The sequence below is a fragment of the Pantherophis guttatus genome, chromosome 2 (genome assembly GCF_059756535.1).
Source record: "Pantherophis guttatus breed Tessera chromosome 2, ASM5975653v1, whole genome shotgun sequence".
Taxonomy (NCBI): domain Eukaryota; kingdom Metazoa; phylum Chordata; class Lepidosauria; order Squamata; family Colubridae; genus Pantherophis; species Pantherophis guttatus.
Genome location: NC_142064.1, coordinates 197,593,398 through 197,614,850, shown reverse-complemented (window position 1 = coordinate 197,614,850; position 21,453 = coordinate 197,593,398). Strand labels below are relative to the sequence as shown.

Below are 21,453 nucleotides of genomic sequence, written 5' to 3'. Positions count from 1 at the left end.
TGCCAAAATTAATCATACAATGACCTAGTTCACACAACATGTTAAGACAATGGCTGTCTCCTCCCAACATCTTTTCAACTGAGATTAGCAAATTGTGCAGACTCAGCTTGTCTGTACGAGATTCATTTTATTGCAACTGGGGGATATATCTATTTCAGCCTTTGAATTCCCCTTTGTAAAGGGGGAAGGTGTACATCTACATCTATTTTGGGGAGGGTTCATAACTCTGCACAAATGGTAGAGTTGCCTTCCTCAGTATGATGCTAGTCTAAAATTAGGGGGACGGGAGGAAAAAGTTTTCCTTGTTGCTACTACTACTTTCTTCTTCTTTTACCTGGAATCCTTAAAGGAGTCTTGTAATTTAGAAAATAAAATAGATAGAATGTTCTTGTCATGCCAAAAACCAACAATGTTCCCACCTGCACATTGAGTTGACAAGACTGGTGGGCCATGGGCAGTATGAAAACCAGGGAACTCAACCAAAGGATATGAGGATAAATGGTGTCAGATGTGATTGGATTAAGAAAATAAGGAATTCTGACTTGCTCTACTTTGCAAGACATGGCTTGCTTTGCTTATAGTAACTTAATAAATACACTTATATTTTGTTTATTTCATGTAAGCTATCCTAGGAACATAGTAGCAAGGAGTACCCAAAGAATAACTGAAGGTGAAGAAATGATTGCATTGTACCTCTAGGAGAGAAGAATTACCTCTCTTCCTAGAGGCATTTCGGATAATGTATTCAATGTTGTAGCCTCATCTGAGAATGTGAGAAAGCAATCAGTCAGGGCCGTGAAGTGGTCACCTCAGGAAGAATTTGAGCTTTCTGAAAGGGCTACAAAGAGTTAGTTGTTCACTGTAATTCTATTGCCTGTGAAAAGAGTGGAGCTTGTGTACATTTCTGTCTTGCATGGAGGGCAGACTACTTTGGCCAACACTGAGTAAGTGTCTTGGGAAGGAGAGGGGATGAAACGATATACAATGTCTTGCCTTAGAAGATTTTCCTCAGATCTTCCTCATACCCCAGAAATGAGATACTGCTGAATATGCTGATCAGTATAACCAGGAGCTTCCCCAGCCACAGGGAGCACTTCCAAAGACATTTGGGAATCAGCCCTGAGCATTAAATGTTCTCATAAACCAAAAAATACTGCTGTTCCTTCTCCTGTGAAGTCATTCTCCTCGCATCTTTCTGTTAAGAGATTGCTTAGTGGAGCAAGGGGGCAGATGAGATGACCTATAAAGTGTCTTCTAACTAACACAGCATTATTCTCACAACATCACATAAATATTTGGTTTCCTAATGCTACTTTCATGTCTGGTAACTTGTAACCAGATCATCTGATGCAGAACATTCAAGCCAATTTTTCACATCCGGCTTATGGGAGGCCTGAATGCCCACATAAATCAGCTCCATTTCCCCCCCATGTGGGCAGTGGTGAAGACATGCAGTTCAGAAGAAAACACAGGAAAAGGGAACTCTGGGAGAAGTAGGTATGAAGGAGAGATTTTATGTAAATTTGCCTCAAACTTAGCAGATATCCATTGAGATTTCTTCTCTCTGCAAATAGCTGCTTCAGAAGAGGACAATCCCTTAGGAATATGGAAGGAAGAGCTTCAGGGGAGAAAACTATTCACTTCTCCTTTCCTTCAGCTTCATGTTTGCTGCAATTTCACAAAGGGGCAACCCTCTTCGAAATATACTATCACTTGATAAATATAAGGATATATGTCTTGTTAGATCCTTTAATTCTCAGCCATTCCATGGACTGTTTTATTTGTATCTGTGTTCATCGGGAAAGCTGTATAGAGAAATTATTGGAGAAGGAGAGGCAGGGACAAGTAGAAGAACATACAGTATTCGCCCTCAAACTGCAAGCATGTCTGAATGCCAATCGAGACACCTCACCCACTCAACCACCTACATGCAAATTAAAACATGAACACAGTGAATACCTGTCACAGAACACAGCTCTTCACACAATATGCTCTTGCATACACATCCTTCTGGTTACTTCCGGAACATGTACACACACACACACACACCACTTTGAAAGAGACAATTCTGTTCCCTTTATATATAGGCTAGCTGTAACTTGTCATTCATCAGCTTTAAAATGCTGGTTTCATTAATCGTTTCATCCCATCTTGCTGAGAGTTGACATGATTCACACCAGGTATAAATGAGCTGAAGTTTTAAACAGAACTCTCCAATTTTAACACTAATTTGTTTTGAGGCTACATAGGAGGCATTCACCAAAAGAGGGGGGAAAACCCCACTCCCATGTGACTAAAAGCAATATTTAAAAGGCTCCTAAATTGGATAAAAAGTGCATAAATTCCAGTTAGAGTATGAGATAGGGCCTTCAAAAATGCTAAGGGATAGATTAGTTTGTCTGTCGTTTTTCCAAGTCAGTCTTAGCTGCTGGTGATTTCCTGGACAAATCCTTGTAGTTTTCTTGGCAAGATTTTCCTGCCTGCTTCCTAAGACTGAGAGAAACTGACTGACCCAAGGTGATCCAGCTAGCTTTGTTCATAAGGCAGGACTAGAACTCCCAATCTGATTAAGGTGTCTTAACTGCTACAACAAACTGGCTCTGTTGGCTTACAAAACACAATGATTTTTTCCCCCTCTGTTACTAGAACACTGACAAATCTTCAATGTAGGCCTCTAGCATTTGTCCTGAATCTTATTTAAGCTACAGGGGAATCTCCAGAAACTCCCTGATCAAGATAGGCCTGACTGAAAGCTCTGCTATAGAAGGGCTTGTGATATTACTTTTCTTGGCTCATCTGCTTCTTTTGGCCCTCCTTAAAAACAATGCTGTGCTTCAGCTGATGGGAAAGACTGGGTAGTGAAGATAGCTCTACTACAGTTCATGTTTCAGATAAATATGATTACCTCAATGAGTCTGCAGTGGTCAAGACCCAAAGTGAACCAGGAGAGGCCGTCTGCAAGCTCCTTTGTTATCAGTGAGGAAACTGGTTCACAGAAAAGAAGTAAAAACAGAAGTGAGGTAGATACTGCCCTTATACAACTTTGGGTTATATTTGTGATAGATAGGAAATAGTTTAGTGGTTGGAATTTTTTTTTCAACCCCATCCCCTTTCTTTGCAATCATTCATGCCAAAGACACTCTAAGAATTGCCTTTGAAAGAAGAATTACTTTCAATTTAGGCAGATGCCAAACAGTCTGACAAAGAGCAATCAATCTGTTTAATGCCCATTAAAGTGATGGTTTTGCTACTGCACATGTATTCCCCATATGTACACAAAGACTCACAATTCTCAATGTCCTGATAGTTTCTAAATGATAGGAATATAGCCAGGAAGGGCATACGGATTGCCTCGTCTTACAGCCATTTGTTTAGTGACCCTTCGAAGTTACACAACGGCACTGAAAAAAGTGAGTTATGACTATTTTTCTCAGTTGAAACCGTTACAGCATCCTTAGGACCATGTGACCAAAATTCAGATGCTTGGCAACTGGCATGTATTTATGACTGTTGCAGTGTCTCAAGGTCATGTGACCACCTTTGTGACCAGCAAAATCAATGGGGAAGCAGATTCATTTAATAACCATGTTACTAACTTAACAACTGCAGTGATTCACTTAGCAACTGTGGCAAGGAAGGTTGTAAAATGTAGCAAACTCACTTAACAACTGTCTCACTTAGCAACAGAAATTTTGGACTCAGTTATTTTGGACACAGCAAAGTGTCTAAAGTCATGTTAGTAAGGTTTTCAGCCCAGATTGTGTGGCAAGAGTAGGGGAACTCTAGATTAGGAATTAACATTCCAGCTCCTAAACTCACATCCAACAGCAACAGAACTGCATCCAAGTCTAATTGGACATTCTTTGAGATGTTCAGGATACGAGACATAAAATTTCCTGTGGTATCCACCTCATTTTAAAATAAAAATAAATTTTCATAAAGGCAACCTTCCATTGGTTCACAAAATCAGTACCTTCCAACTTACTGTCCCAAGTTCATGTAAATAAATTCATCTTCATTTCATTAGCTTCGTTCCGTTTCTTATAAAAGTGGATTAGTGGCTTCCAAAATGTAACTGAATTTTACAATTGAGAATCTCTAAGGATAACAGTATCATCAGAAGCAGACGGTCCAAGCTGTAAGTGCTGAATAAAGAGCCAATGTATATCCTTAAGTAAGCCAAATAATATAAAATTCTATCAAGGGATTAAAAGTAACTACATCAAGAACCTAGTTCAAAATTGTGAGAAGTTACTTAAAAAAAATATCAGCTTTTTAAAAAGTGGGATGTCCTACTTCTGGGCCCAGAAGGACTGAAAATCAGCTGGCTGGTGCACATATGTGCGCCGGAGCTGAGCTTGTGTGCCATCACGGGGCTAGGGAAAAAGTGGGAAAGAGTTGCTGATTCCAGATTTGAAGCCTTCTGCAGACTGAAGATGTACATTTCAAAATAAATATCTTGGTCTGAATAAAAGGGCCTGGTGGCTCAGCAGACTAAAAAGCATTGTGATTAACACCAGCTGTCTGCAATTACTGTAAGTTCGAATCTCACCAGGCTCAAGGTTGACTCAGCCTTCCATCCTTCTAAGGTAGGTAAAATGAGGACCCAGTTTGTGGGGGCAATAAGCTAACTTTGTATAAATATACAAAAGTATGAAGGCTATTGCTTAACGCATTGTAAGCCACCCTGAGTCTCTGGAGAAGGGCAGCATATAAATCAAATTTAAAAGAATAAAAATAAAAATAAGAGAGCAGCTTTGCTTCCATTGGAAGTACCAGTTCTCCATTCAAATAAAAAGCATTATTTTGAGAAGCACTTGTATTTCTGGAGGGAACACATCATCATTATAAGTGCTGCTGTGGAAGAACTATTATCTGTAGCATGGGGTGGAGAAAATACAGGACTTTAGAATTCTTTTCTTTCCAACTGAAAAGCCGCTACAAATGGGCTTCATTCTTGAGCCTTTTTAAAATCTCTCTTGTCTCTTCCCCCTCTTATCCACAGATGTCTCAGTCCAATTTCCAGGTGCTTCCGCTAAACCGCATGTCTTTTGGAATCTGTGACTTTTCAAGTAAATCTCACCATTTAACTTTCAGTCCCTTTATGGTTCTAAATTTTTTAGGCTGAAGAGCTGGTTGTTGCTATGAGCCTTGTTTACTTTGTACATTGTAAAGGCAGAGATAAACATTCTTTCAGAATTGTTTTAGATGATGCCATACCAAATTTCTGCAGTTTATATCTTTTGGAAATATCTATCCCAGGGGTGAAATTTCCTTCCCTTCCCTACTGGTTCGGAAGTGCGTCCGTGCATCACGTGCGTAGTTGAACCCCCTGTGCATGCACAAACTCTTTTGTGCATGTGCAGAGGGTAAAAAACAGGTTGATGATCGGGCGGGTGGGCGGAGCCTCGCGCTGCCACCGCTACTGGTTCTCTGAACCACCCTTCACTGTCGCTAATGGTTCAGACGAACTGGTCCGAACCAGTAGAATTTTATCCCTGATCTACCCATTATATAATCTCTGATGTTTTCTGTATAAACACCCTCCCCTTCTTTCCATGTAATAACCCCCATATGTTATAATTATTCAAAACCTATTAATTATCCAGGGGAACCATGTTCCTTGTTACATCCCCCTTAGAGTCCAGGGTTTTTTTTTGTCATCCAACAGTAAATTTTTCTGGGTTTTTTTTTTTTGTGTGTGTGCAAACTTCTGAAGTTAAGGGGTATTGTTGTTACCATTTCCTTGCATATAAGAACCAAAACACATCCTTTTAAGAAAGAGCCTCGTCTTAATATAATTTGCATTGCCATGGCAACTAGTCTCCAGCCATTAAGGAGCCTCTTTACAAGTTTGCAAAACCTGTGGTGGATGGGCTATCTCTTTTCTACAAGAGCTGCATTGTTATACTTTTGCTTTGCTAAAAGTCTCTGCACGTTGTTGTCTTTAAGATTATTGCACTGGAATGAAGTCTCTGGAAGACATGCTTCCTCCTGGGTTGGGGTAGCCCTAAAGCCATGTGGGGAAACCTAATTTGCATTGCTAACCATAGAGGTACAAGAGACATGTACAGGAGCAGCTGCTTATCAGCTGAAGCTAATGTGTCATGCCCCAATTACAGTGCACTTAATCTAAGCATGGTAGGCAGATATAAACAGCAATCCTGAATAGGAGATGGAATCAAGAAAATGGATATTATGAACTCAATGTATTACAGTCAAGTGGGGATTGGAACCAGCAGCCCCATGGTCAAATCTACCATGGCATCACAGGTGCAAAGCAGCTGTAAGAGAGCTATAGCTCCAAAGAAGTGTGTGCAGTTGAAGCTTGAAAGCACTAATGAACTCCTTTGGGCATTGAGTGAGTATCATCTTTGCTTCCACCCACCTGCCCTCCTACTCCAGCCAGGTATTGGTGCCTGCTAAAGAGAAATTGTCACAGAAAGATTCTCACTTCCTCCTCTCCGGCTGCTGGAAAAGCAGAGATGATTTAGACAAAAGCATGGAAGGGGAGGGGGGAATGGAAAGGGAGCAGTGGCTCCTCCACACAGAAGAAATGAAATATGCCTTTTCCGCCATTCAAATTAAACCTTTGGTCCTTTGAACATATGGAGTATTAATTATCTACATAATTCACTGGGAAAGAATAATGCCTAGCTTCCCACGGTGAAGAGCAGGCAAAAGAGGATCTCAGGCACGGATGTACTATTCTTGCTTTCTTCTGCCAATTTCAATGCATGCATGCTACTTGTTCATGTCCTGTTGGGTTCCTATTTGAAATAAGGTTCCTATTTAAATGACCTCACCCTTGCACCCCAGTAGGAAAATCTATTAGTCATCCTTATCTATGGAGCAGGCTATAGGGAGAAAGGCAGAGGGAGCAGGCTTGTGCTGAAGACAGTAATAGTAACAACAATAGCAATAGCACTTTGACCTATATAAAACTTCACAGTGCTTTACAGCACTCTCTGAATGGTTTACAATATCAGCATATTGCCCCCAACAATCTGCGTCCTCATTTTACAAACCTTGGAAGGATGGAAGGCTAAGTCAACCTTGAGCCAGTGAGGATTGAACTCCTGGTGGTGAGTTGAATTGAACTTGCTTTCAGTTTTTGTGCCCATTGAATAAGACTTTTTGTAAGCAAGCAGTGTTTCTACAACACCATGGAAATCTGCAACAAGCGGTTTCTGTCCTAACTAATACAGCTCCTCTCCTCTTTTATCATTTCCTAACTGAGTCATTAATTTATTTTCAGAATAAAAAACCCACTGTGGATGGCCACATTTTTGTTTTGTTTACTTCAACTTTTGTAGGGAGATAAGGAGAGATTCTCAAAGTTTTAAACCATCAATTTTGCAGTGCACTCGGATGATGTAAAGCTTGTTGTTGTTAGTTGCGAAGTCGTGTCTGATCCATCGTGACCCCATGGACAACGTTCCTCCAGGCCTTCCTGTCCTCTACCATCCTCTGGAGTCCATTTAAGCTCACACCTACTGCTTCAGTGACTCCATCCAGCCACCTCATTCTCTGTCGTCCCATTCTTCTTTTGCCCTCAATCATTCCCAGCATTAGGCTCTTCTCCAGTGACTCCTTCCGTCTCATTAGGTGACCAAAATATTTGAGTTTCATCTTCAGGATCTGGCCTTCTAAAGATCAGCCAGGCTTGATCTCCTCTAGGTAAAGGTAAAGTAAATTTAAAGGTAGCCAAAATATATTTTGGATGTCACCAGCAGCCTGTGAGATCAATTGCTTCACCAGTTTAGGTGAAGCAGAAAGAATACCTTGGGTTCTGAGCAGTGGTGGGATTCAAGTAATTTAATCGGTTCACCCAGGGTCAGGTTGGCTGTTGTGGGAGGTATGGTTGGCTGTCGTGGCCCATCCCTGTCCTCCAGCTCCACTGCACATACGGGACAAGCCTCCAACGATGGCCAACCTGACCCTGGGTGAACTGGTTTTTAAATTCCCCCCCCCTAATCAAAATGGATCTTGGGTTCTGCGCTGCAATGGAAAAATGGGAAATGGAGCAGCTGGCATGAGGGAAGGAGGAGGAGAAGGGAGAAGAAAGAGGGAAAGGGCCTCCTTCCCTCGTGCCGGCCACTCCGTTTCCATTTCTCCATTGCAGCGCAGTGCCCAGGATCCACTTTGATAGCGGGGGATGGGGTGGGGTAATTTAACAACTAGCTCGCCCGAACCAGTGTGAACAAGCTGAATCCCACCACTGAGGGTATTTTTAGAACAGGTCTACCCAATTAACAGGTTCCCTGGTTCTATACGATATTTGATGTAATAGTTAAGTTACCAGACTAGAAACCAGGAGGTTGTGAATTCCACCTTAGGCATAATGCCAACTGGATGATCTTAGGCTGGTCACTCACTCTCAGCTCTAGTAAGGAAGCACTGGTAAACTACTTCCAAAATCTTGCCAAGAAAACTGCAGAGATTCATCATTGACTCAAAGGCATAATAAATAAAATAAATAAATCCCATCTGTCCCAATTACAGATGAAAGATCAAGGTGCATATTATAAGGAAGAAAGGGCATATTAAAAATGCTAGTAGAAAGGGCATATTAAAAATCTTCTTAACCAAGAAGATTATATTTAAAAAAAAGCAAGAAAAGGAGGAACCTATGTCTTAAGATGCACCCACAAGTAAATCTGCCTTATTTGCTTTAACGTTAAATTATTTTCAGACAAATTGTCTCTGGCCTTTTAGAGGAATATAAACAAGGCAAACAACAACAATAACAACAAAATCCTAGGAAAATTGAAACAGTCGCATTTATAGCATTTGTGGAAATTATACTGCTGGAAGTCAACCAGAGGCCCATAGCTGTGTCAGATCTGTTGTCTGGGCAGTGAATCATCAATATAGTCAGCCACAAAGGGCATAGTGTCCATTATATTGAGTACCCTTAGAAGCCACTAAATAGAGAAGACCAAGTTTAAAAAAAGCACCTGGTTTTATTTCCATTGAATTAATTAAAGCAATATAATTGCATTCCATATAATTAACCATCCCTTTCTTAACATTCACAAAGAACAACTGAGATATGCTGGAAGCTGTATCAAGCACTTGAGTGACTTGCAGCATTCCTGTGGTGTTCTTATCCTCACTTACCGGTAGCAATAATGCTGTATGTTTTCCCATACAGAAAATGAACAGCTTAAAGGACCTAAACACAATAAAAATTTATTGCACAATTTTTCCATCTGACATAACTTTATGTTTTCGAAGGGTGTGTGTGTGTGTGTGTGTTGTGTTTGTGTGTGTAGAATATTACAGCAGCGGTTCATTTTCTGCATTTATTTTATTTATATCCCACCTTTGTTATTTTTATAAACAACTCAAGCCGGTGAACATATCTAATATTCCTTCCTCCTCCTATTTTCCCCATAACACCAACCCTGTAAGGTGAGATGGACTGAGAGACAGTGACTGGCTCATGATCGTCCAGATGGCTTTCATGGCTAGGAGGGACTAGAACTCACCAGGCTCCTGGTTTCTAGTCTGTTGCCTTCACCACTAAACCATATTATATTATTATCATATATTATATGAATATTATAATAATACCATATATTATTATATGAATATTATATACAAATAATTTGGTAGGTTCCAGTCAGGATGTCAGATCTGCCATTACACTGCTTCAACCCTGCTTCACGTTGATGGCAGCCTGCCATAAAGTGTGGGGAGGGAGGATAGAAGGATATAGGGAGGGGGGGAATGACAGGAACCAGAGGTGCCAACCAGAAACATTGGTTTGAATGATCCAAGGACACAGGCATGGGAACGGAATGCGAGCGACAAACTTTAGAACTGTTAACAAAACAATTAATTTGAACCTCATTGGACACAAACAGGAAGACCAGGGAGGAGAGCCTGGGTGAAGGGAAAAATACTAGGTTTACACAGGAATTCTTAGATCTTGGCTTACGCTGTAACTACTTGGCTTTAGTAAAAGCATACCTTTTACTGGAGTCGAGGGTCTTTCTTTCCTAAATGCCCAAGGCCTCAACAGGATCACCATAGTGACTTCCTCCCCTCCCCCTTATCACTAACCCCTGATAAGCAGTTTAGTGATAACATCCTTGCCTTCCTTCCTCTATTCAGTGAATTATGTAATAACTTCTCAGTGACTGCTCTCAGTTTTCCCAGAATTCCTAAATGACACATCCCTAAACCTGATTCAGCTGAATAGGCTCAGTTGAGCATTGTCCCTGTTCTAGAGTTGATCCGAGCACTCAGGTCAGCCTGAGGAAGGAAATCATGGGCTGTCTGACTGAAAGTAGCAGGCTATATAGATAAGGACTGAAAGGTCACTTGGCAATTCAACTCAACTTTCCTATCAAAAGTCAGTACACTTGTAGCACCTTACACTGACTGAGAGCTTCTGACGAAAGACGTGTTTCCTAGTAAACAAGGAATGAAGTGTAAGAAAGGAGAAAAAAGAGAATACATTGGAATCCCCAGTGAAGATTTTTTTTTTTTTTTTTTTTACTGTATTAGTCAGGTCTGGCAGGTTTTGGCTTGATGCCCCTTTCAAGGAACTATGAAAGGCAAACTTAAAGACATGAAAATATGTAGTAAATATTAACACATTTGCAATGCAGCAAAAAAGATGAAAATGCTCACTTGCTTTTCAAGTACAGTGACTTAAAAAACATCTGCATTATTACATAACTGCCATCAGAAACATTCTAAAAACATTCAAACACATTTTAAAATTGTTTGTTTGATCTCTCTAAATCTAAAAAAAGCACATGGTGTCAAAAAGGGTGAATAATACATATTCACCCTATCAAAAATAAAAGCCAAAACCACTTTTGTTATAAAACCACTTTTGTTATTCATTGGCATTCTTTCAAGCAAGCATAGTGTTATTGGTTATATAAGCTACAATCAAATTCACTTATCTTCCATAAAACTAGACTTTTGATCTCAAAAATATGGTATGCTTATGTCAATTTCTTTCTTTCTTTCTTTTTTTTTTGAAAAATAACCTACTTATCACGGATTAGTGATAACATCCTTGCTCACCAGTCTGTGGACTCATAGTGAAAAAAGTACTCTTGTATATATTGATATATTCCTGAGCTACCTAAAACCCCCTCCTAAATATCTTGGCAACTGTGCTTTCCATTTAAATGATATAGTTAAAACACAAAAAGCTATATTAAGAACAGACATAGCCCTTATCTTTCTTTAAAAAATGGTTGTGGCCAGTAGTGAAATTCAATTTTTTTTACTACCGGTTCTGTGGGCGTGGCTTGGTGGGCATGGTGTGGCTTGGTGGGTGTGGCAGGGGAAGGATACTGCAAAATCTCCATTCCCACCCCACTCTGGGACCACCAGAGGCGGTATTTGCCTGTTCTCTGAATTACTCAAAATTTCCGCTACCGGTTCTCCAGAACCTGCTGGATTTCACCCCTGGTTGTGACTTACTGCATTGAAATCTGAAGGTAAAATTGATAGAAAAAGAGTAGATGTTATAAAATGAGACATTAATAAGTTATATGTATTTCCAGCTAGTACTGACACATTCTTAAATGAAAGATTTATTTGTCTCAATGAACAACAGGAATAAAAATATTTTTGGTGAAAGGTCAAGTAATGAATGTGGGGAGGGAGTTGGAGGGGGCTCAGGGTAAGAAAAATGGGAAAGCAGAAGAGTCGGGAATGCGAAGAGAGAATGAGAGAGATGAAAACAAAACAAAAAAGCTGTTTTAAAAAGCAGTTATTAAATCAAGGAAAGGTACTAGATGTCTCCATTCAGTCCTGCAGGGAGCAAGGCTGCTTAGTGTCAGGATCCATTTAATCTTTCTTCTTAATAAGGAGATTACACAATTGTTCTTATTTTGTTCCACGGGCCAAAAGTGTAAATCTGATATCGGTTTTTATTTTCTGTATAAAGTGGTTGACTTAAGGGAATTAATAAGAAGCCCACAGAATATGAGCGGATTTTATTCATTCCTAAATTATGTAAGTTTGATTTGATTTGGTTTCTTCGAGGAGACATGAAATAAATTAAGCAAAATAAGCAAGCATATGCAAATCTTCTTAATTAGACACAAACTACCAAGCTCACAGACTGCAAATTGGGGTGCAGAATATGGTGTTTGATGTTGTCCCACAAGCTTGTGACACAGATCTGTAAACATATCCTTAGGCAACTGCTGTATTTGTTTGTTCATGCAATTCTTTAATGGCTACCCAATTCACCAATTATGACTTTGGGCAATGAACATAGGTTTTAAAAGACAAAAAATAATGTAAGCAATGAACATAAAAAATACAGAACCACAAAAATGAAGTATAAAACAGCTCAAAATGAGGTGTGTACAGCAACCCAAACCATTCACCAGTTGGGCTCACCCAATGTCCTGTCTTAGGCCTGGGCAGAGAGGAGGGTGGGGAACAGGTTTGTCAAACTTTATAGAAGAACATCAAGGTTGGGACCAACTGAATATCAGGACTATGCTATTCTCAAGGGCAGGCTTCATGAATGAAAAGGCATGTGTCTTAAATCCCACTGCATAACATTGTTTTACAGATGAAATCCAAAATGTTCCCTATAGGTTGGATGTCATGGGATGAGCAGACATAACTGAACATAAATTGTCCTGCAAATAGCTATGACCTGAGCCATAGCTCTTCCTAATCCTGGAATGGATGCAACTAGTATATAAGATGAGTTGTGCAGTAGTCCTCCTGCCACCTGTTCTTCAAGCAGTTCTATCTGGAGGAATGTAACCCCATGTAGATGGAGAAACTTCAGATGCCAGGGACCCCATTGCAAGGGTCTATAATGAACTATGAAAAGAGAATTGAGAGACTGGAGGAATGCAGTCTAGGCTGCAGCCTAGACAATGATCTCATAAGAGAAATCCGAGTCAAAGCAGGAATAGAGATGGAAACCATCTCAATCCTGATTCTCTGGAATGTAAAGATGGGAGAAGGAGAAGGACTTTTAAAATTCTATAACTATAAAGAAAGTATTATTTATTAATAAATATATACAGTAGCCCAAGTCACATACAGTGACTCCTGACCACTCTGAATGGGGTTCCCTAGCCCAGTGACAAAACCATGTCTTCAAGGCATTGAGGAAGAGCAACGAAGTGAAGAGCCATCTTATCTCTGGAGAATTATATTCCAAAGGGGAAAGCCACCATATAAAAGGCCTTTTTCCTAGGTCCCATCAGATGGACTTCCTTGATAGTTGGGACCTGCAACGTGCCCTGCCTTCTTAGTCCAAATGGGCTAGGTAGATGTAATTTCTTGGTCTGGATTACCTTGAAGAGCTGACAACCCTAAAACAATCCTAAAACTCACACCTGGATTGAGCCAAAGCCTACTATATTCATCCCCATCCAGATACTGGGAATGAAAGTTGATGGCACACTTCAGTGGTCCTTGATAGAGATGTATATCACCAGTATATGATAACACTTAATCTTGTATTTATGGATAATCTCATCCAACAGCATTATGTTGGTATTAAATGGGAAAGGAGACCATAAAGCTCCAAGGAACCCTGTAAAATAGAGATTTAGTGCTAGTTCAGCCCTTCCTACCAACACCATCTAGTTTCAAAGGAAGGAGATCCAACCACAAAATCACGCCCCCAACTCCTAACCCCTAAAGCTGATCCAGAACGGTAACATAATCAATAGTATTAAAGACCACTGAAATGTCCAGAACCTATACCCCAGTCCCACCAAATGTCATATGTACATGCAATCAAGGTAATTTCCTTGCTACTTCCCAGCCTCATACCCACTGAAAAGGACCCACATAATATTTCTCCCAATGTCCTTGTGAGGTATAAACTGATCTTCTCAACAAACTGCTTTAAAAAGGGAATATTAGAGAAAGAACAAAGTATTGTCCAGAGCGGTGGGGCCCAGAGATGGCCTCCTGAGTAGGGTAATGTATCATTGACTCTGATATAGAGCTGGTATCCATCAGGTGTCTGGAGCAGACCAATTATATTTTCCCAGATCAGGCTTTTCTGGAATACAACAAAGGGAAGAAGTGAGCTCAATAATGCTAGAGCACTAGGGTTAGGGTTAGGAACTGTAAGGGACTGTAAGCAACTTGGATGGGGCTCTGTGTTTTGACAATGTTTTCATTCACACTGTTCAGCCAAAATGGATGCATTGCCAAACCAGCTTTAGGCTTAGTCCTCATTTTGCCTGTAATGCAGTGGGCAGTTCAGGGCTGCAATTTGAGAACTCCTGACTATGTACAGATTACAAAGTGATGACGAAAAGCGTATAGCATAATTTATTTACCTCTTACTCAATCCTAATTCCAGCCTTGTTCATTTATCATTTAGGAGTGTATGGTACTGCAAAGTTAGAGACCCTTAATCCCAAAGTGTTCTCTCCCCAAACTGAAACTATTGCTGTTTTCAGTGAAACACATCTGAAATCATTTGACATATTATCCAGTGGAGGAATACTCAGCAGAAAGAATGATATGATCATGAAGCTGGAGTCATAAATTTCCAATCCAGTGGATGGATGAAAAAATCAGAAAGGAAGAGGCCAAGCTTTGTATTAGAAAGCTCTGAGGAACAGATCAAACAAGTCAAAGTGATGCCTCTGGTTGTGTGATTGAAGCCTTATTCATTTTTTATATAGAACATGTATGCAACACACATAGAAGAGGGGTGAGGCTTTGTAGAGTCATGGCTACCATCTTAACATTTTTATTCTCTCGTACAGACAACTATCTTACATTTACAGAATCCTTAGGATTCTGGGAACCAATTTACTTATGGTGAGTATAGATAAGTCGGATTAAAGGAGAACTGGAAGAATGTTGGACATTACATGACCTTGGTGAAATTTAGTTTTTGTGTTTCTTTCAATAGAACATTTCCACAGAAAACTCAAAGTTTAATATGTCTTTGCAGCTTGACAGGCTTCTAGCTACATTCAAGAAATAAATGGAAACCAAACAGTTCTTTGAAGAAACTCATAAAATGGCAACAGAATTTATTATCCAGAAACAATAGTGTAATTTTATTTTTATCTTAGTGTGGGTAGATAGAGTCACCATATTTTATAACCTTTTCTGAGAAAGCCGAAGTAGTGTGGATTTTTCAAAATCCAGATTGGCAGCATTCTTTCTTTCATTAAAATGCGTTACATGTGGTACATATTGCCATTTGTGCTGGGAGACATTTGATAAGACAGAAGGTATTGAATGCTTTCCACCAGTGGAAAAAGTCACCATTGAGGGTGGGGTGAGGAAAAGACAATGTAAAATACTCTGAATGTGCCAAATGTTTGATGGCAGGAAACAAACCATTGCTTTCTATAATAGGAAGACTCTTTTCCTTGGGTTTTTCACATTATATTTTCTCCTTCAAATGTCATTTGAGTGCAAATACATCCCTGGTTGGATCAAATACATGTTGGCCATATCAGGTAGGAAAGATATCCATAACATCTGTACTTAGGAAGTCTTTTTTCCTCACTTTGGTCTCAAGACATTGCCACAATGTATGAAGAATTCAGACAGAAATAATCTCTCTTCATGCATTTGGGAAAGCTATTTTTTTTTCTACCATATTTCAATGTTATGGTGTAAAATTTCTTGGAGAAAGAGCAAGATATTGCTATGATCCATATATAAATAGCAATTTCCTGTCAATTTCCTGTCTCAAGTTTCCCCACCTGTGAATAGCATCTGGTTTGTGGAAAAAAATCATTATATTTATGAAGTTTTTTCATGGTGCTTATTAAGGATCTCCTGGCTGTTTCTTAACAATCCATTAAAATTGAATCTCAAATGGGAAATTCCTAGGAATGTTTAGATGATGGCAGCTGGAGCTTCAGCCATGCTGCTTTTAGCACTGTTGCAGAATTGCATCTCCAAATTTCCTGAAATATTTAATTCCTGTATGGAAGAAATCACTAATTTTTTCAGAGAGCTTCATAACTTTTTCTTCTGGTGGTACTTTTCAGCTAGCTTTATTATAGGGTCACAAATGACCCAGAAGGAATGAGAAGATGAGCAGAGCAGACTATTAAGGACAAGGGTAGAGAAGAAAGACAGAGATAGAGATGACAGAGATGAGATAGAGATAGATAATGTGTGTGCTTGCATGTTGTTTTTTTTAAAATTTGATTTATATGCCGCCCTTCTCCGGAGACTCAGGGCGGCTTACAATGCGTTAAGCAATAGCCTTCATACTTTTGCATATTTTATACAAAGTCAGCTTATTGCCCCCACAATCTGGGTTTTACCTACCTTAGAAAGGATGGAAGGCTGAGTCAACCTTGAGCCTGGTGAGATTTGAACTTGCAGTAATTGCAGGCAGCAGATGTTAATAACAGTGCTTTAGTCTGCCGCGCCACCAGGTTAAAGGATGGGTCAATGGAAGTGTATAGAATGAAGGCAAGTGTATAGGAGCAGAAAGATATTATGTTCAAGGATGACCCTAAAACTGATATAAACTGGCATTTTACTTTTCTATGGGTAATCAAATAGTTAGCTTATCATTTTTTCAGTAACAACATTGTCTTGTCTTCAGTGGTACAAGCAAACTATGTTTTTCTGATCTCCTTCCTATGCAAGGTAGAATCAAATATTAGACAAAATTTGATAATTATCTATTGCAATTTGTGGTTCTTCAAATTTTGCACTTGGAGGGCTTTAAAGTGAAATTAGATTATTGATAGTTACTGTTCATGAGTTATATATTAATTCCAGAATTAGATCCAGATCATTCTAACTTCTTTAGTAAACAATAAAAGGTGAATTACAAGATCCAGCACTACACACATTGTATAGTCTTGGATCTTGTAATTCACTTACAACAATAACAGCGTAAAAATAAATCAAATACCTAAAGCCAAATAATAATTCAACAACAATAAAGTAAAAAAAAACATGTATCAAATATCAAAACATTAGATATTAGACAGAATAATGTTTGCAAGTAGCCCTCCACTTATACCTATGAATGAGTCCAGAATTTCACTTGTAAATTTTTGTCAAGTCGAGGCATCACATGACTGAAATCAAAGTTGCAACCATTATTTACAATAGTTGTTAAATAAACACTGCAGTTGTTAAGCAAATCCATTTTCCCAATGGGTGTTTTGTTAAAAACTGGAGCAAACACTAGAAACTGGCACAAAAGTCTCAAATTGTGGTCACATGATTGCAAACATTCATGAAGTGAGCTGGTTGCTCTATGCCCAAAATGTGATCACAAGATTGTGAGTGTTTGTGTGGCTGTCACAATTCTGAAAATGGGCCATAAGTAACTCTGGAGAGATTTGTCATAATTTCAAACAGAGTGCTGGAATGTGCAGCTGGAGAATGATAAGGAGGAATGTTGCCTGTACATACTGCTTCCTAGGGAGGAAGCAGCTATTTCCAGATATTGGCCCAAAACAAGAGAATGTGCGATCATGAACTGGATGGGGCAGGGAGGAAAAGGATCAGGGTAATCACACCCTTGAATTTGCCAGCGCATATCTATTATGTCAGAAAGTTATGGCTTTAGTCTGGCAAGATTCTGTCTATTAGGTGTAAAGTAATAAAGAACTGGACTTGATTGGCTCTCACTGTGTCTTTGGGCATAGGTCTTACAATGATCATTAAGTGACTGGTCATAAGTTGAGGACTACCTGTAGTGCCAGAGAGTCAGTTTGATGTAGTGATTAAGATACCAGGCTACAAACTAGGAGACATAACTTCTAGTCCCACTTTAGGCATGTAAGCAGATGCAGGAGTTTGGGCCAGTTCTCTATCTCAGTCTTAGGAAATGAAAAACCACTTCCAAAAAACCTTGCCAAGGAAACTGCAGGGACTTGTCCAAACAGTGGCATTATTTCTTGAAGATCCCACTATTAAAATGGAAATACAGATTATCATGTTTGGTTTTTGATAGGGTTGTCGAGTCCCATAAAGGGCAGGTTCATGCAGTTGAGCTCCTCTTGGACTTATGGCTTCTGATCAAGGAGCAGGTAGAAGCCAAGACAAGGAGAGCTTTTGCCTCATTTTGACTGGCTCATCAGTTGTGCCCTTACCTGAAACAGGATGCTCTGAGGACGGCCACACATGCTCTTGTCATCTCCAAAACAAGTTACTGTAATTCATTCTACATGGGGCTTTCCTGTAGACTTTTTGGCCAGTCTCAATAATACCACATTATACCACTGCAGCAGGAGCTGAAATAGTTCCCAGTGTTTTGAGTACAATTTAAGGTGCTGGCTGCTACCAGGAAAGCCCTATAACGGGTTGTCTTCTGGGCAGCATTTCTGCTTTCTGAGGCTGAAAGAACTGACTAGTTCAAGTCATCCAGCTGGCTTTGTGACTAAGGCAGGACAAGAACACCAAAATTCCTGGTTTCCAGTCTGACATGTTAACCATTACACCAAACTGGCTCTTGGGAAGCAGGAGGGGGCTTTTATAAAAGGAACAGCTCTAGGTGGCAAATATGCTAGGTATACCACTGTTTGACCAAACTTCTCACATATATTTTGTTTTCATTCCTGCAGAGGTGCTTTCTCCATTGTCAGAAGATGTGTGAAAGTGCTGTCAGGACAAGAATATGCTGCCAAGATAATAAACACCAAAAAACTTTCTGCTCGCGGTAAGTGCTGTCTGCCCCTAATACTGTTGCCTTTATTTCATTTCCAGGCCACATCAGTGTTTAATAGTATTTTCTTCTATTTATTGAATCTGTGTAAGAAGAGCTTCAAGAGGTATTAGCCTACACCAGGGGTCCCCAACTCCAGGGTAGCAGCCCACTGCTGGGTTGTGGCCTGTTCAGAACTGGGCCGCGCAAGCAGCTGACCAGTGCATGCATGCATGCCCTATTCACACAAGCAGTGGGCCAACACACACATGTGCACCAGCTTGCATGGGCCTCTCCCATCCTACGGGCTGCCAAACTGCAAAAATTGGAAACCACTGGTCTATGCCACTTATTAGCATGGAAGAAAATCAGGTCCCTGGCATCGGCTGGATACAGAGGTGAAAACTGCAGGATAGGGATTAATAATGGGACAGAAAATATGATGCTAATATTATTTTTCTGCAGGGTACACCCTTTTAAACAAAGTATAGTTTTATTCCCAGATTTCCCAAGCACATAAGTTCTTGGTATGACTTTTCCAAAATATATGTTTCTTTTATCATTTGGAAAAAAAATACTGGTCTTTGTGCCATAGTAGAATCAATACCAGGAAACTGTTTTTCATTGTTGAAGAGCAGCATGTGTCGAAAGCTACATTGCATAAAAAAGGGGTGGGATGAGGATCGAAACTAAATTTGCATTAATTTCATTCAGGTTGTCACTTGTTTGGTTTAAATGCAGAAAATTTGAGTGTTACCCAGTCATTCATTTAATGTTTTTCTTGAACGCACAATTATTTATTCATTTAAGTTATTTGTTAGGTTTTTATCAAAGGTAGTACCAATAGCAATAGGTGCTTTGGGTGCAATGCTAAAACATCTGGAGCACCACTCGAACACCAGAGGCATTGACAAAAATCATCATCAATCAATTGCAAAAAGAAGCTTTACTTGGAACAGCTTACATCCTGCCACAATACCTTTAACACCATTAAACAATCACATTTGCCTATCCCAGGTCTTTGGGAAGGATTCAAGAGGTGGACAATAAATGCCAGATTCAATACAATCTGACCAGCTACAATACTAACATCCTACAATAGGTAGATGTTATAGATACTGACCTTTAACTGAAGACAAGTAATGTATTTATTCTCCTTAGCTTCAATATTTAACTTTGTCTGTCACATTAAGTTTTTCAATTCGATAGGAGTTTTTGGCACTGCATTGAAGATATGGGGAGGGAAATCTTCTGCCTTAGGTTCATGCAGAATAACTGTGATCTGACATTGCCTTTTCTCAATCTTTTATGGCATAAGAAACAGAAATATTTTATTCTGCAGGGGAATTAAAAAGCAGCCAACTATTTAATTCTTGCTACTCCAAAGGAACTTTTTATTTGATCGTGACTCAGTTCAATACCCAATTTGCTAAATCATCCAAACTTTTGAAATTATTTGTTCTAATGAGAATAGCCTTTGGAACCATCACCTTTCTGCCTTCTTGTATGTGAAAACGTGCTCTTTTCTTGGTTTCTCCCGTACCTTTTAAAGAAGGTAAAATGAAGGGTGTTTTCACACATCACCTCTGAATCTCTACTGCAATATTCTTGATAATGTGGCAGAAAAACAAGAGAACATTTGTAGTGTGAATAAGCATTCTGGCAATGTAAGTTTTACATTTGCATTAGAAAGCTAGCTTTAAAGAGCTACTTTAAGTCTCAAGAATGAAAACATCCATAGACTTCTCTCCCCTCCCCCCAGCATTATAGAAATATGCACTGGCTGAAGATCTTTCCTCACTTGCCTCTAACCATAGCACTAATTTGTCCTTGCAAGGAGTTTTTCTGCAGTAATGCCTTGATACTGCTTTTGTCTTGTCTCTAATCTACGAATAATATAAATGGAATCTCCCATAACTTCACTTGGAGTTAAAGTAGCGTTTCCCCCCTTACTTTGCCCTGCAAGACTCAAGTGTTCTCAAACTGCTCAGTTTTGTCACTCCTTGTCTTGGGAAAAAGTCAGCTGGCTGACAGTGAATGGGAACGAAATAACTGAGGTAGGAAAGAGATTGGCAAGGGGAGAGGGAAAATGACATACTATGATAGTTTTATGATGACCTACCCTTGGATTTTATTTTGATTCAGCAGTGGGGAATCAGTCAACTGTCAGAGTTCATTACCAGACATGGCAATAAATCTTAATACTCCAGATACTTAAGTCCATATTAAGAAAATGGCTTACAGCAGAGACACATAGTGATTAGATAAGTGATTTAGGGTGGACCAAAAAGAAGAAACATACGGAGAAGATTTGCCTACTGCAGAATGCAGAAACAGAGACTTTTTTTAAAAAAAAGTTTTTTATTAATAATACAAAATTAAAAAAACATTGGACATAGATATGATATCACTAGTTCCAAACATCTTCCGTCACTTTACAATAATATTAGTACTCATATCAACATATAGTTCTTAAGCTATGTTCACTATTTATACATAATATGATATGATATTAATACTTTTCCCCTTATTTCTGTATATTTATTTATCTCTTAATCATATTATAGATAAACATTTATTTATTTATTTATTTATTTAATTTGATTTATATGCCGCCCTTCTCCGGAGACTCAAGGCGGCTTACAATGCGTTAAGCATTTATCTATAATAACGTCTATTATTTTTGTTCTAACACTATACATTTGTCTTGGCTACCCTCTTGTTATCTATCCAATCATAAAATTGTTCCCAGATTTTGTAGTACTTAGTTTTCGCTTTTATCCTTGAGTTTCAATGTGAGTCTGTCCATTTCTGCAGAAACGGAGACTTTTGTTCGT

The 21,453-nt window shown here is 39.3% G+C and overlaps 1 protein-coding gene across 8 annotated transcripts in view; it reads left to right on the top strand.

Annotated features, from left to right (window-relative positions):
* Positions 1–21,453, top strand: part of CAMK2A (calcium/calmodulin dependent protein kinase II alpha) — a 148,621-nt gene that overhangs the window by 11,622 nt on the left and 115,546 nt on the right. For all 8 annotated transcript variants that reach the window (XM_087887502.1, XM_087887499.1, XM_034402450.3 and 5 more), the window contains exon 2: positions 18,537–18,631. In XM_087887502.1, the coding sequence (XP_087743628.1) occupies positions 18,537–18,631 (95 nt within the window). The remainder of the gene's footprint in view (positions 1–18,536; positions 18,632–21,453) is intronic.